This window comes from Ptychodera flava, chromosome 5 (assembly GCF_041260155.1).
Source record: "Ptychodera flava strain L36383 chromosome 5, AS_Pfla_20210202, whole genome shotgun sequence".
Classification (NCBI taxonomy): domain Eukaryota; kingdom Metazoa; phylum Hemichordata; class Enteropneusta; family Ptychoderidae; genus Ptychodera; species Ptychodera flava.
The window spans coordinates 45068862-45085773 of record NC_091932.1 but is presented as its reverse complement, the minus strand read 5'-3'; the positions used below and the strand labels follow the sequence as shown (position 1 = coordinate 45085773).

Below are 16912 nucleotides of genomic sequence, written 5' to 3'. Positions count from 1 at the left end.
AAGGTTGATCCAGTTCTTAATGATTTGTTTTCTAATGCATAATCAGAATTCAAAGTTTCTGTAGCCCTAGAATGCTTCTTCAGCAAATCAGGGATCCTCGTGACAAAGGGCAGACCCCCCCCCCCTCCCGGTCTGTTCCCGCTGACGAATTTTGGTCAGTAAAATATCAACTAGTTGTTCCTCAACGCTACTGTCTTGATTTTTTTTTTATTCAATCCATCATCCAACAGGCACTGCACAATTACAGGATGACATACGCATAACCCACTACCCAATGGAGCAATGAGGAGTAAAGTACCTTGCTCAAGGGAACAGCACCGCGCAGTACTAGATATTTCCCATAATCAATCATGATTTGTACCATCGTCGATCATGTCTCCCATGTGTTACACAAATTCCTTGACTAGTTGTAAAAGTTCTGAAAGCGTACTTTTTAAAGACACCATCTTCTCAATTCCCATTTTAAATTATTTAGAAAAGTATGCTTCATTAAGAAAGGAGATAGCATTTTTTTAAAGTTTTCCACTGATTGTGTCCTTAGCTACACAGAATAATGTGATGGAAAGTAGGGAGACTAGTTGCACCTGTTTTATGGAACAAAGGGATATTGATTGTTTCCAAATAGAAAAGACAAATGAAATTTACATGTTGACTTTTCTAAGAGAATGACTCCTTCAGTTTGCCATAACTTACTTCCCAAAAGTATGGCATTTGTAGTACCTGCAGAATTTAACTTTTATGGTTATACTGAAATACCTCAACGTACTTTTAATGAACATAATTAATCAATCATCTTGGGACTTCACATAATTGCTTTTATGCAGAACTGAAAAGTTATAAAAAACAAACGTCGTTGGTACAAATCAAACAGAATTGTGGGTAATTTATTGTACTGTGCACCGTGCTTGAGTGTCGAACTCACCATCCTCCGACAGTGAGTCCGTTACTCTAGACTTACCGGGTCTCGAACCAACCATCCTCTGATAGTGAGTCCGATACTCTAGATTTACCGGGTCTCGAACTCTCAATCCACTGATAGTAAGACCAGTATCCTAACCACTGCCTCTGAGACTATTCTACGACTATTTCGTGAAATACCCATAATGGGTCACTTAGAAGTCACAAAGACTCGGTCTTGGATTATGGCTCACTTCTATTGGCCTAAGCATAGACTCTCGAGAAAAACGAGGGTCTATGGCCTAAGTTACACCAGGATGTGGTACAGTGTTGTCAAACTTACCACACGTGCCAACACATTCATAGCTGTTCAGTATTGATAACTTAATTCTGCTTCATGACAGGGATAGTATGTTAAACCCATCCATGTCGCCATGCACGTATGCACCTCTATGTAACAGAAATCATCACCAAATAGATCACTGGAAGTTGTTGATGGTGATAATTCTGTTTATTGCTGTAACATTTTCTAAAAGGAAGTAGTTCTTGAGAAAAAAACAATCTCAGTGTAGAAAACTTTATTAAACGAAATCTAGATATGAAAAATTCATTCTGGACATTGCCTTTCGTCGAAAAAGTTACTTTGGGCTTACCAATGTACAAAAGACTAACATGAATCGTGCGTTAGTAGATCCAAACTAAGGCGGTAAAATACTCAAGTTGCACTTAAAGTGATACGGTCGGTCCAATCCACAGTATTGTTGAACATGAAAGTGGTACAATTATCATGGCACCTGTAAATCACTTGGTTTACCATTTTGTAAATGGATGGAATTTCAACAAAATGAGATTAAAATGTGGTTCTCTCCTTTCTGCAGTGGATAAAATCAGTTGTTCATTCCCATGAACGGCGTTAGGGCATCTCTCAGTCATGAGGGCGCTATTCTGGAAGGATACTGCGACAACACGTAGCGACAGCCCACACGACGCTGTTACCAACGGCAATACACACGTCATCATCTGCGACAGAGATAAAACGAAACCTTGGTCTCTTTAAAATTTCATAAAACATTAAAATGTGTAAATCTTGAGCAGAATATTAAACGATAATAAATATACAACTAATTCAAAAGAAAGTTGTAAAATTGTCCAAGAGTTATGTTCAACATGGGTGGAAGGAAGGGCGCCCCAAAGACAAACAAGTGTGCATTTTCAATAGCACAAAGGGATACTTTTTGTCAAAGTACCGGTATGTGAATAAATCACAAAAACATCAACATGTAGAAGTAGAGTTAATTCTGCAACGATTAATGAGTAAAGGCACATAGAGGCGCACGATCTCTTGCGATGTAAGTCACAAAATGTGGACCGCAATCGCAAACTGTTAACCTCAAAGCTATTCAGAATATTTCTATTTTGTTGCTCGAGAACTTTAAAATTCGAAGAGATTTGGAAAACGTGTTTGAACGGACATTCCGTTCAAGGGACAAAGTCGCCCTTTTTTTCATGAATTTTGTTTGATACGAGATACTACTTGTTTGACATGTTGAAAGATACTGATTGAATGGCTGACCATGCATATATTTGACTCCCGTTTTAGACACGATACATGAAACCATGGCGAAAATGAATTAATGGTCATGACCATTAATTCATTTTTGCCATGGTTTCATTTAATTTGTCTAAAATCGGGCTCGAATATATGCATGGTCACCCATTCAGTCAGCATCTTTCAACATGTCAAACAATATAAGTAGTTTCGCGTATCAAACCAAATTCATGAAAAAATGGGCGACTTTGTCCCTTTAAACAAATTATCGGATGTTATGGAGACAAAGGCAAAAACCACCAGGATGGTCCCTCATCCCCAACATCAAATGATCGATCGTCAACTTACAACTTAAGGGCCTACGTCAAAAGTTCAATTTAGGATAAAAAAGCTAAAATCCCTAGTTTCCCCCTAACCACCCTAGAAACTTAATTGACCTACATTGAACCTATTGCAGGGCTCTATCTATCAAGGATCAGTAAATTAAAGGGTGAAATAAATACGACTAAACAATGCATCGTTAACACTGGGAAACCACTTTAATATTGTGTTTCATCCAATGCAAATACAACAATACTAACAACAAACTTGAAGTTTATCAATAAATTAACAAGAACAACAGCAATAAAATTCCAAATTTCTCCTTTCAGAGATATTAAAGACAAGAACTATCTCATCTGTCCTGGTGGTTGTAATAACTGCACTCTGCTCGTTCGAGGGGGGGGGGGGCTACACCAGAAATGTACTAGCAAAATATCATTATAAATGCCGAGTGCAACAGAGGCCAACAGCCTGCATTGTTCAGGCTAACAATGGCAGGGGCGGTCTAGCATGTGTTAAATAAATTCCGTCACTTGTTTTAACATGAAAGTGCCTATTTCTGCTATATTTTTTCCCAAATATTCATTCCTGGCAATTTTTAAAGTAAAACGATTTGTCAGATAGAAACTTTTTTTGGTCAACCCCTACCCCCAAAATAAAAGGAATAAGTTTTTATCCTACAACGAACTTTTGACGTCGCCCCTACGATAGAGTAAGATCAAAATAATTGATTTCAGGGAGTTTTCTACTGCTTTAAAAAACTAAAATAATTGAAACTACCGACGCGACTGTCTACTTCCAACCACACAGAATGTTTCACGAAAAAAGGTAAATCTGACTTTGGATGAATTAATCTGGCGTACATTGTTCAATCCCGTGTGCTTCAAAGTACGTATGATATTGCAATTAACTTTTTTGTCTGATGGAGCATGCGCGTGTTATAGAAAATATCTTACAAATTTTATAACTGTACGTGCATGTGAAAGATAAGTCTGTTTACCTGCGATAAAGGCACCATCAGTATTCTTCCAATAGGTGAACACGTTACATCCGGTCAAGGTCCAGCCACGGTCACAAGTAACTCTCGCTTGGTCACTTTCTCGTCGGTCGCTTGGTTCAGAGTACTTCACTTGACATTCTAAATTGGGGGCGCTGCAACAGGCTGCAGTCGACGTCACACCTAAAATATGAAAAATGGCGCGATAATGAGAATTTCTGAGCCAAAAATGCGTGCAGAAGTGTACTATCCTGTCTGCAAATAGATCACCGTGTGTGACCGCCGATCAGAATTTAAACGAAAGTTCGCGGTTTGTACTAGTCTAAGCTTAACTTTTGACGTGAACTTTAATTTTTGGAAATACAAAGAATGGGGCTCATTATTGTTAAAAATTATTTTGTTAAATTACTTTACGGAAGAATCAAGGAAGGATCTCTTTTTAATTTCAAAGCTCTTTGCAAAAATTTTCAAGTCAGAACAGTTTTGCAAGTCTCAAACTTTCTCTCGATTTTCAACAATTTCAACGTTTTCGTTTCGTCTACAGACGCAACCATACTTCACATACTGCACAAACGGTGAAGAAACCAGGTCTTCCCTTTTTGAAAGACTTGGGCGAGTAGTCCGCCCTCATACGTATTTGCTTGTACAGAGACTGTATCCATAGTTTGTCTGTTGGTATACTTTATTGCCCTATATTTGTCTTGCCCAGACTTATGGTGTTCAGCATGGTAATTGACTTACCAACTTCATGGGATGACATACCTTTTGACCAATTTTACTAAATTTTACTTAATATTGTCCCGGATTGTGAAAGTATTCTGAACATACATACATACATACATACATACATACATACATACATACATACATACATACATACATACATACATACATACATACATACATACATACATGCATGCATACATGCGTACATTTTATTGAATATGATGTAATTTGTACCCATATGCAGACACACTCATCAAGGTATCAATTTCAAAAGAAGAGTCCATCAACACAGACGCACAAAATATAGGACAATATAAAATAACTCACTTCGACAGCCTCCATTCTGACCAAGGCACGCCCTCTCAGTCAGTGGTCGTTGTTCGGATGTCATATCCTGTGCAAAATCAGACGCTGGACGGGCTCCATCGATACACTGCCAGGGTGTGTAGACAAGACAACCTATAGATAGAAGTTCAATTTTAGTTAGCTAAGAATAATGTCTTCGGATCTACATCAACCTGAACCTTGTATCAGAAAAGGAAACGTAAAATCAAAAAAGTAAGACAAATTTCATACGTTGCACCACGCTGACTGATGTTGACAAACTTTCCGATATCTACCAAGATATAATATATTTTGGTAGATATTATGTTAATGAGCAAACATCTGACACTGCCACATTGCTTGAGTTGACTCTTCACATCACTGTGTCGTTGTAAAGACTTAAGATTGTAAGCTCACTACTAAAGAGCGGAGCAAGGCAGTCAGTTCACGCAATCTACAGCTTTGTTCAAACTCGCAGATTCGTTGGGCTCTGCCCTGATAGCAAACAAACTGGTCTGAAATAGTCTGCCACATCGTGTACCTCTACCTTCATTGAAGCAGGATGTTTCAAGTTTCGAAGTGCATGTTGCCCTGGCTTTACAATTCCACTTCAAAGACAAATTACAAGGGCATATGCTTTTGGAACATTATTTGGGAGAGATCGTCACTTCAGCATTCATCAGTCCTCCTAGTCTCGTTACCCGACTGCTCTGCGGTGCTCTCTCCAGGGGCTGCCGGAAGACAGCCCCGCAGAGCAGTCTGGGTAACCGAGATTACCGCCTTCTCTGCTATCTACCTGGAACTGTTACAACCAGAGATGTAAAATTCCCCACACTGTAACTTTAGCTGTAGTTCGACGGAGACCAATGCACAATACTGTGACATTGACAGGACAAGATAGGCTGCACTGTCTTTGCCCTGGTCTTTGCGCAAGGTCGGGTGAAGGTTTTCGTTAACAGATTGCCACAAACATTGTCGCAAATTCACTCACCTGTAGGTAAGGTGGGATTGCCGTAAAACCAGTGATCGCATACACTCTTTGAAATAGCATCATCGTTGCTAGCAGACGGGTTTCCTTCTGGGTAATAGCAAACCATATCTTGCCATTTGCAACAACGAGCGTAGGGTCGTACTCCTTGAAGATGATCAGACAAAAACAACATCTGTGATTCAGAACGAAGGGCGTGATGTTGAGGAACGCATCGTTCCGAGAATGAAAATGTGTACAATAGGGTGTCTCCCTAGGGCCGAACAAAAAAAATTGCTGGTCCGATAACCCGACCTACCCTATTTTTAACCTTCCGACCCTAAACTTTATAGAGCTACGTAAACACGAAAGTAAAAAAAGAAAGAAAGAAACAGTAAAATCACGCGTTCGTTACTCGGCATTTGATTTTTGATTGAACGATGATGTCTTTTAATGTTTTGTTTTTCCTTTTATATGTGTGATACATTTTTTCTTGAAATGTTGTGGCCAGTGTTTGACCGCCCCGAACCCCTGAAAAATGCATATTTAAAAAAATAGCGTCAATGACACTGTAGCTCCCATCCTGGACTATTTAGTGTTTGTTCTCTGGTCAGATATTTGAACATGTGTGAAAGGGATAAAGTGCATGAAGTGAAAATACTTAAATGAAATGTACAGTGAAATATGTTTAATGTAATTATTCAGAATATAAAATGGAAAAAATACAGAATTAGATATATCGAATACTGTGATACAACCATTAACTCAACAAGTCATTGACAATGACATAGTCCCCACTTGTAATAGGAGTATTAGTCTTGATGGGGCAGGAAAATGTGGTCATTAAGAAGTATCACTGGAGTGTATATGTTGAGATCTATGGGCACATAGGTCTATGTCGTTGTTCCCAATTTGAAACACATGAGTACGGTGGCCCCTACACGCCACGGAACTCTATTATTTTTGAATATAAACTCTAATTTTTCTTGACAATATCTTTAATATTTGTAAGAGATTTTATTTCTCCACCGCAAACTTTTAATTTTGTACGGGCAACTTTATCTTAACATTATCTTAACTTTAACTTCTCGAAAGTATTTTTAGTTTTAACCATAAACAAAATATGTTTCTCAAAAGTATTTTTTATTTTGTAAAACAAAAGTAAAAATTTTTCAAGATAACAAACTCCCCTACACGTCATGGAAATTTATTACTTTTGAACATAAACTCATATTTCTTGACAATATATTTAATATTTGTAAGAAATTTTATTTCTCCACAGCAAACTTTTATTTCTGAACGGGGAAACTTTATTTTTGGGGTAAACTGTTTTTAAAAACTTTTAACTATAAAAACTTGAACTTTTAAAAAATAACTTTAACTTTGAAAAAAATATTTGTTTCTCAAAAGCGTTTTTTATTCGAAAAGAAGTAAAAATTGTTCACAGCAAGAGTTGAAGATTTTTGCTAAGCGCGAACTGAGTTACTTAAATGACATAACCTTATGTTTTTAGAGCAGAAAACTTAAATTCTTAAAGAAAAGTTTTATTTTTCCAAGAGTAAAATTAATTTCTTTATGGGAAAAAAGATTTTCTCAGAGCAGCAAATTGAAATACAGAGAATAAAATTTTTTCTCAATGGCGAGAAATTATTTTCTGAAGACAACAAAACTAATTCTTTCAAGACATATTTTCTACATATGAGTGTGGTTTAAGAATTTGATAAAACTGAACTGAGAAAGAACGAAAAAGGAAGGATGAAAAAGTCAAACTTACTTTTCTTCAGAGCGTAATTTATTTCTGAGAGGAGAAATATTTCATGTGAGGGCGCAATTACCTATAATGCATAGCAAACTCTTTCTTGCGAGAGTAAACATATTTTGGGGAAGAGTAAAACATTTTTCCGACGAGCAAAACTTTATTTTAACGGCGGCGGAAGTTAAAGTATCCCACCATGCAACACCAAAGTTTGATAACCCAGAGTTGACTTCATCGGCGATACAGGCACGCTAGCCCGGCCCTAGCTGCAGTACAGTACCTCGAGGTTTTACCTGGGTATTTGGGTCGGACGGTTTGCCGTACTGTACAGCAGCTAGCCCGGCCCTACCCACACGTGTCCGGAGTTGCCGGTGTACTATGTATACTACACGGCAATTCCACGGACCTGTGGCCCTACCTTGCTGCGGATCCGTAGCCCTACCACTCCCTTTGCTGGTTGTGTTCGGCCCCGCCCCACTCCCCAAACACAACCAGCAAAGTGAGTGGTAGGGCTACGGATCCTCAGCAAGACCCTACCCTGCCTGCGTACGATACTGTGTGTTGGGGCCGTATAACGCCGGGAATACACAGCATCGTACGCAGGGCTATGGGCACGGGCACGCAAACGAGTCAGGTCAACAGTTGCCACTTGTCTAAGTCCCCGAAGAACGGTTTTGTGTTTGAGTGATTCATCCTGACTGCAGACGTTGTGCGACGGGATGGACCGCATTGGGTTCCTTCATTAGCTCTGCATGGTCTGTGTTTTACCGGCGTTATACGGCCTCCCACCACATAACGCCGGTAACACACAGCCCTGCCATGCAGAGCTATTCCTTCATCAGTTGCTGTGTTGTTAATGTTATGTTGTGTGATAGTCATCTTTTCTATAAGCCAGATTCGTAATTGATAGAGTCTTCGACTGAAACTGAACCTGGCCCGCCAGATTTGACCACAGTCGAGCGTGGTTCAATACAGTAGTTGTGGGTCCACAGCTGTGGTGTTTTCGGACGGATATGCCTTACGGGCTGGTTGACTTTCACGTTTTTGACCCCGCAAACCACACGTGAAAGTCAAAACCAGTCCGCGACTGTGGTCAAATCTGGTGGGCTTGGTTCAGTTTCAGTTTCAGTTTCTATAAATTACGAATCTGGCTTCTCCTCTTAGAAAAGATGAATATCACACACATTGGCTGTGTGTTACCGGTGTTATGTGGTGGGAGACTCTATACCGCCGGTAACAAACAGCCCTGCCATGCATAGCCCTGCGTACAGGTCTGTGTGTTCCCGGCGTATAACGCCGGGAACACACAGACCTGTACGCAGGGCTATGCCATGCAGAGCTAATGAAGAACCCCAATGCGGTCCCGTCGCACACCGTCTGCCGTCAGGACGAATCAGTCAAACATAAAACCGTTCTTCGGGGACTCAGACAAGTGGCAACTGACCCGCGTGCCCGTAGCCCTGTGTACGATGTTGTGAGTTCCCAGCGTTATAAGGCCCCAACACACAGCATCGTACGCAGGCAGGGTAGGGCCGGGCTGGCGTGCCCGTATCACCGATGAAGTCAGTCATGGTTGTCTCGGAGAGCAGATCGTCCATATAGCCGACACGAACAGGAACTGTCTGATACCGGCTACCAACTCGGAGACTCTGGGTCATCAAACTTGGGTGTTGCATGGTGGGATACTTTTACTTCCGCCGCCGTTAAAATAGTTTTGCTCGTCGAAAAATGTTTTACTCTTCCCAAAATTATGTTTACTCTCGCTAGAAAGAGTTTGCTATGCATTATATGTAATCGCGCCCTCACATGAAATATTTCTCCTCTCAGAAATAAATTTCGCTCTGAAGAAAAGTAAGTTTGACTTTTTCGTCCCTTTTTCGTTCTTTCTCAGTTCAGTTTTACCAAATTCTTAAACCACACTCATATGTAGAAAATATATCTTGAAGGAATTAGTTTTGTTGTCTTCAGAAAATAATTTCTCTCCATTGAGAAAAAAGTTTTATTCTCTGTATTTCAATTTGCTGCTCTGAGAAAATCTTTTTTCCATAGAGAAATTAATTTTACTCTTGAAAAATAAAACTTTTCTTTATGAATTTAAGTTTTCTGCTCTAAAAACATAAGGTTATGTCATTTAAGTAACTCAGTTCGCGCTCAGCAAAAATCTTCAACTCTTGCTGTGAACAATTTTTACTTCTTTTCGAAATAAAAACGTTTTTGAGAAACAAATATTTTTTTCAAAGTTAAAGTTATTTTTTAAAAGTTAAAGTGTTTTTGTTAAAAGTTTTTAAAAACAGTTTACCCCAAAAATAAAGTTTCCCCGTTCAGAAATAAAAGTTTGCTGTGGAGAAATAAAATTTCTTACAAATATTAAATATATTGTCAAGAAATATGAGTTTATGTTCAAAAGTAATAAATTTCCATGACGTGTAGGGGAGTTTGTTATCTTGAAAAAATTTTACGTTTGTTTTACAAAATAAAAAATACTTTTGAGAAACATATTTTGTTTATGGTTAAAACTTAAAATACTTTCGATAAGTAAAAGTTAAGATAATGTTAAGATAAGGTTGCCCGTACAAAATTAAAAGTTTGCGGTGGAGAAATAAAATCTCTTACAAATATTAAAGATATTGTCAAGAAAAATTAGAGTTTATATTCAAAAGTAGTAGAGTTCCGTGGCGTGTAGGGGCCACCGTACATGAGGCATGTCTAAGTTATGGTTCTAAATCGGGAAAAAAGATCAGACCTCTAGCAGTATTGGCCAGCCAAGAAATACATATGCGCATTATAAATGAGGTACAAGATGTGACATCTTAAGGTCTAATATCCTATCAAAATTGGAGGGTATAGAACTTGTGGTTACTGAAATATGCATATATATGTATAATCAAGGTCAAAGGTCATCGAGGTCACATGACATTTTGAAAAAAAAAATTATATTGCTAATTAATCCCTATATGCCAAAAAATCAGATCTCTAGCTCTATTTGCTTGCCCAGAATTAGATGTGTACATAATTAATGAGGTAAAGCGTGTGTTGTCATAAGGTCTCCCATCCTACTAAATACAAAGGACATAGCACTTGTGGTTACTTATTTATTGACATAAACATATATTTTAGGTAAAAGGTCATTGAGGTCACATGACATTTGGTCAAAAAATTTCTCTCCTATAGTTATCCCTATATACCAAAAATCAGACATCCAGCTCTATTGGCTCGTTCAGAATGATATATGCGCATAATTATTGAGGTACAGTATGTGGCGTCATAAGGTGTCCAATCATACCAAACATGAAGGGTGTAGCACTTGTGGTTACCGAGTTATGGAAAAATATGTATATTTGAGGTCAAAGGTCACCGAGGTTACGTGACATTTTGTCAAAAAAATTGTTTTGCTAAGTTATCCCTATATACCAAAAATCAGACCTCTAGCTCTATTGGCTCGCTCAAAATTAGATATGTGCATAATTAACGAGGTACAATATGTGGCGTCATAAGCTGTCCCATCATACCATACATGAAGGGTGTAGCACTTGTGGTTACTGAGTTATGGACAAATATGTATTTTGAGGTCAAAGGTCACCGAGGTCACGTGACATTTTGTCAAAAAAATTGTATTGCTAAGTTATCCCTATATACCAAAAATCAGACCTCTAGCTCTATTGGCTCGCTCAAAATTAGATATGCACATAATTAATGAGGTACAATATGTGGCGTCATAAGGTGTCCCATCATACCATACATGAAGGCTGTAGCACTTGTGGTTACTGAGTTATGGACAAATATGTATATTTGAGGTCAAAGGTCACCGAGGTCACGTGACATTTTGTCAAAAAAATTGTATTGCTAAGTTATCCCTATATACCAAAAATCAGACCTCTAGCTCTATTGGCTCGCTCAAAATTAGATATGCGCATAATTAATGAGGTACAATATGTGGCGTCATAAGGTGTCCCATCATACCATACATGAAGGGTGTAGCACTTGTGGTTACTGAGTTATGGACAAATATGTATATTTGAGGTCAAAGGTCACCGAGGTCACATGACATTTTGTCAAAAAAATTGTTTTGCTAAGTTATCCCTATATACCAAAAATCAGACCTCTAGCTCTATTGGCTCGCTCAAAATTAGATATGTGCATAATTAATGAGGTACAATATATGGCGTCATAAGCTGTCCCATCATACCATATATGAAGGGTGGTAGCACTTGTGGTTACTGAGTTATGGACAAATATGTATATTTGAGATCAAAGGTCATCAAGGTCACATGACATTTTGTCAAAATATCCGAGATATCTGCGTGAACGGATGGACTCACGGATGGACGAACAGACGGACATGACCCAATCTATAAGCTCACTGGACTTCATCCGTGGGGACTAAAATTGTGTCACTGCATCCTTTTTGCAATATGAATACGATGAGAAACTAAATTTTTATTTTTCGTGGCCTTATACATGGGAGTCTATGGAGATCTGCCTTATACATGGGAGTCTATGGACGTGTAAACTAAAAATATGCAAATTTCACCTCGATTTGCCCAAATTTGGGAAAGGTCACTCCTATGCACTTCCATACCAAGTTTCAAATCAATCGGACTTGTGGTTTCAGAGCAGGAGATTTTTTGACCAAAAATGGGAGAAAGAAAATTACAAAAAAATTCATGAAAAATAGCAAGTCCAAGATACTGACCCAAGATGTGCACAATCATTTCATGTCAGCCCACAGTACTTACATGCTAATTTTTCATGTAATCTGCTCAGTGGTTATTGAGTTTTTTCAATTTTGACTGTTTTTACATTTTTTCACTTAATTTGCATATTTTTGGCAATGACAACTTCATTTGAACAAAATCTCATCTACAGCCCATCATCCATGTACACACCAAATATCAAGATGAAATGTACAGCGGTTTTGGAGTTTTTGATGTTGACGGACAGACATACAGACATACAGACATACAGACATACAGACACACAGACATACAGACATACAGACATACAGACATACAGACATACAGACATTTCCCTAGCCTGTAAGAATAGCTTCCATTGCCATATATACATATGGCTATGGGAGCTAACAAAATTAGTTTGGAAAAAAATTCCTGCCGACCTACCTATCCCATTTTTGAAAACCATGTTATCGGAACAGCACAATTTATTTTTTATTGTTTATTTTATTTTATTTTATTTTATTTTTGGCCTAATCAAACCCCGAAGAAAAGATTCCAACTTTGATATAAACGTCTCCATTGTGTGCCACTATCATTTCAGTCGGTTGGTACAAGAATGCTTTGTATTTTCTACTCCCCACCGTGCTATTTCTACGCTATACTTGGTTCAAGCTTGGCCTGTGATGGTGAGAAATTTGTCGTATAGTTGAGGCTGAACGCCACACAGCGGTGTTATCCTTGAAATCACGACCCCAGGTGTAACGCTATCCACTCCTATGCCTTCGACCGTGATCTGAAGGTAAACGACTACTCATATATGGCGCCTGCACGAACAGATGGATAGTTATTGATTTAATAATAAAGATGCACGATGGAATGCTTCAAACGAATTCTGTTTCATTCGCCGATTTGAACCAGGTTTAGGTCAAGGTTAATATCATCATCATGACAAATAAGAAGCAAATTGAACACCTTTGCATTCAGGTAGAGTGCGTTTCTGAAACATATTCACACTCTCAAACTTTTCCAATACTTTCCTCCAATGGTGGGGGCTCGCTCATTTTAAAGCCCTTGGAGAAAGAAAAACTTTCACCGTCATAGTTTTTGAAAATCGAAAATTTTATTTTTGTCCACGAAGTTAACGCAGGGATGCCGATCATTTTGGATTTCAAATATCGGCAAATCTTGGGTAATTTGTTTCTCCAGTACCAAAATTTGCACTGTGACCCCTGAATTTTTTCTTGATTTTGAAAGAGAATGGTTGAAAGATTCCTTGAGGAAAGTTTGAGCGAAAGTTTAGTCTTTCACTTTCGAGGCGCGTACTCATGATAAATAATCCAATAGTTTGAACCTTTAACCACTCGATTCTCCCATTCATACCTGTCCCTCCTGCGCCATTGTATGCAACGCATGTTGCCTGTCCATCATCGGTGAAGCGCATTCGCTCTCCGTCCCTGGTGCCGTGTGCTGCCCCCGGCATGTACGAACTACAGCCCGTCATGACTTCGTCCGCCAGGCACGAAACCTCCGATGGTTGATCGTCACGTGACCCTGAGAGAGGACCAATACGAGTGACGCAGACAGGCTGCTGTCCAACCGTGCCGTCTCCGCATTTTGATTCAACCTTATACAGGATTTCTGAATTGGATAAAAAGAAGCTCAAGTTAGATCGGATTCAACTTCACGTTGACCTGGGGCAATGCTAAACCTCTCTTTTTAAAGCTCATATTACAATGATTTTGATGTATTTTCCTGTATTTATTGTTTGAGAAATAACTTTTGTCCTACTCCTAAACTCAGTCCAAATGTCGAGTGTTTCAACTTGCTGATACACCCTGTGATCATTGTCATTTCTATTGTAATGGAAGACAATGACTTTCAGTCCAGACTTCATTTGTCACTCTGACATTACTGTGTGCCACCTTCAAAACAATGCCTTGACTAAATAATTCACATCTCAACATACTTTATAGAGAAGAAGGAAAAACGAACTCACTTTACAGAACAAAAATGACAAAAAAATATTATCAAAAATTACAGATATTTCCCTAAAGTTCAGACTGTGATCAAAGACTGTTTCTGCAGTAACATTGAAGATGCAATATGATACATTTAGAAGTGCAATATTCACAGCATTCAAGGTGTTGATGTACGTCACAAATTCATTCACCTTTCTTGAAAGAGCGAAGGTCTTCTCGGATAGCATCAACACTGTCTGTGAGTTCAAGGACATTCAAGTTTACTTCATCTATAGGACTGATAGGGCTTTCCTGTATTTAATGAAATACACATACTTGAGTTGAGTGCTCGAGGAAACGATGCATGCGCTTTTTTCGTTTTCGTTTTCGTTGTGTCTGTTGTTTACATGTTTGTTCTCCTTGAACGTAATACATAATGAACGAAATACTTATAACAACTGCGCTATGTGTTTTGATACATTTGTGCAGGTATGGGTAGGCACCTTTCCGCCGGAACACTCATTGCCGACTTGGGCGCAGAATAACCGTACTATTCACAAGTCGAATGGCAGAGAAAACATTTTCCAATTTTCCGTTAAAGGAAGGGAGTTCTAAAGTATATTGGCCCAAATTCTAGCGTAAAACTCTACTTTTAGCTCATATTTTGTATTTATATAAATACCAAAAAGAGCTTATATGGTGAGTCGGTGGCGTCTGTATGTCTGTCTGTCTGTATGTATGTATGTATGTATGTATGTATGTATGTATGTATGTATGTATGTATGTATGTATGCATGTGGGTATGTATGTGCGGATGTATGTCCGTCACACGCAAAAGCTCCCATACCGCCTAAGCTACCATCTCAGTATTTGGTGTACAGGTAGATGCAGGGGTTGAGATGTGACGTTGTTCAAATGAACACGTCAGTGTCAAAAATGTGCAAATGAGGTAAGAAAAAGGGAAATTCTGCAAATGTTCAGGAGTGGTGACATGCCAATGACTGAAACAGGATACTCCACTGACCTTGAGTCATTTCCTGTCATTGTTTATGAACTGTTACATATTAACAGACCTGCTCAAATTAAGGGACAGACCATTAGATCTTGGGAGAGGGTGGTCACAATGAAATTGTGAACATTTTTTTACAATTGTAAATTTCTAAAAAAAAATTTTCCAAATGAGAAAAGCTGTGCTAATTTTTTTTTCTGGGTAAATTTTCAGATTTATAATTTTTTTTTAGTTCGAAGCTGTCTGAGGATACAGTGTACATCCATATCACTAGCGCAAATAAGATTGCGTGCTGTAACTACAACATACATATGGCCTAGTGATTTATATTGCTGATAGATTTCGCAAAATGTTGCAGATCATCTTTTACAAGCTGAGAAACTTTTTGCAAAATATGTGGTGAAATTTCAATATTTGTGTTTTTGCCTTTTTGGATCAAAACATCTTCTCTGTAGCAGCATGTCCAACTTTTGTCATTCTTGTTTTTCTGGTTTAAATATTTCTTGTTGTTTTTCTGGTTGTACTGTGCAGAAATCATTGTCATAACATCAACGTAGAATTTTCCTGCACTGAACAGATAGAAACAACATTTATTGTTGATCTTTGGTACCCATACTGCAATTCTGATCAAATGTGAGCGACTATAAAATGCATAATTGGTCATTATTTGTCTATAAAATGGTCGCTCGTAATCGTGCCAGAGTAAACAAACAGGGGTCAGCAGGTTACATTATTATCAACACATCTTAGGTCAAAAGTCTACATGAGGCGAAAAAGAGCGTCGAACCACGGTACATATGTGCATACATGTGAGTTAACTATAGACAGTGTGTAAAGAAAGAAAACAATATGAACAAAGAAACACGGTACAAAGTCGAACGTATGATTTCATTTTCATGATTTCATGAAATCGGATGCATTGATCAAAGAAAAAGTATAACATGTATTTGGATTGTTTCAGAAAATTCAAAAAGATGCAAAACGCTGGAAGACTTCATCTTAAGAATAAAGATTGACAAGATGGGATCCGTTTCTAGCTCCATGGTGCGATGCACCACGGTCAGTCCGCGAAAACCTCTGATCTCGTCACGATGTTATCGAATACTCACCGGCCTCTGACCTTCAACCGTAACTGACATACGTTCCATCAGAAACAAGGCAAGTAATAGGAAGGACTTCATGATGGCTCTGTAGGTTGCAAAGCTGGCGCTACAAAATTTCTTGACGAGTCACTTTTCTGTAAGAATAGAGCTACGTCTTTGTCTAAAATGTATTGAGAGCGTTTTTCGGGAGCGTTTTTGTAGTTACACAAATCACGTGACTTCAAACACGGCAAACAATTTGTTGTTACTTCGATACTGTGAACTTATGTCAAATATGGTACGTCATTTCTTGAGATCTCATTTGCATACAATAGGTACGGTATTTTCCTGTCATTCGATTAAACCCCCATAACAGCGAGGAATTAAAAAGCACGAAATTCGCACATCCTGTCAGAGATGCTGTCCGCGACATTTCAAATGAAGACATGGATTTTCTACGACGGACCTTCCACGTGTTTCTATCAACGGCCTCCTTTCCGATCATTTAACCGCAAACTGCGTGGCCTAATCGCCAACCGTATTGACCCTATCAGTGATAACCCTATCAGTCGGTCAGCATCTCGCTACTATGCCATTGACCAGCCTGGTTTAATCCCCAAAAGGTCAAAACAGTCGATGAAAGTAGAGGG

At 38.6% G+C, this 16912-nt stretch overlaps 1 protein-coding gene across 1 annotated transcript; it reads right to left on the bottom strand.

The window, feature by feature from the left end:
• Positions 1–1458: 1458 nt before the first annotated feature.
• Positions 1459–16531, bottom strand: LOC139134084 (proprotein convertase subtilisin/kexin type 9-like). The gene is made up of 7 exons (XM_070700986.1): positions 16290–16531; positions 14384–14483; positions 13594–13851; positions 5806–5949; positions 4818–4949; positions 3768–3947; positions 1459–1917 (listed from the first exon to the last, which is right to left on the bottom strand). Exons 1-7 carry the CDS (start codon positions 16359–16361, stop codon positions 1838–1840), a joined length of 966 nt encoding a protein of 321 aa, XP_070557087.1. The 5' UTR covers positions 16362–16531; the 3' UTR covers positions 1459–1837.
• Between the last annotated feature and the right edge of the window lie 381 nt (positions 16532–16912).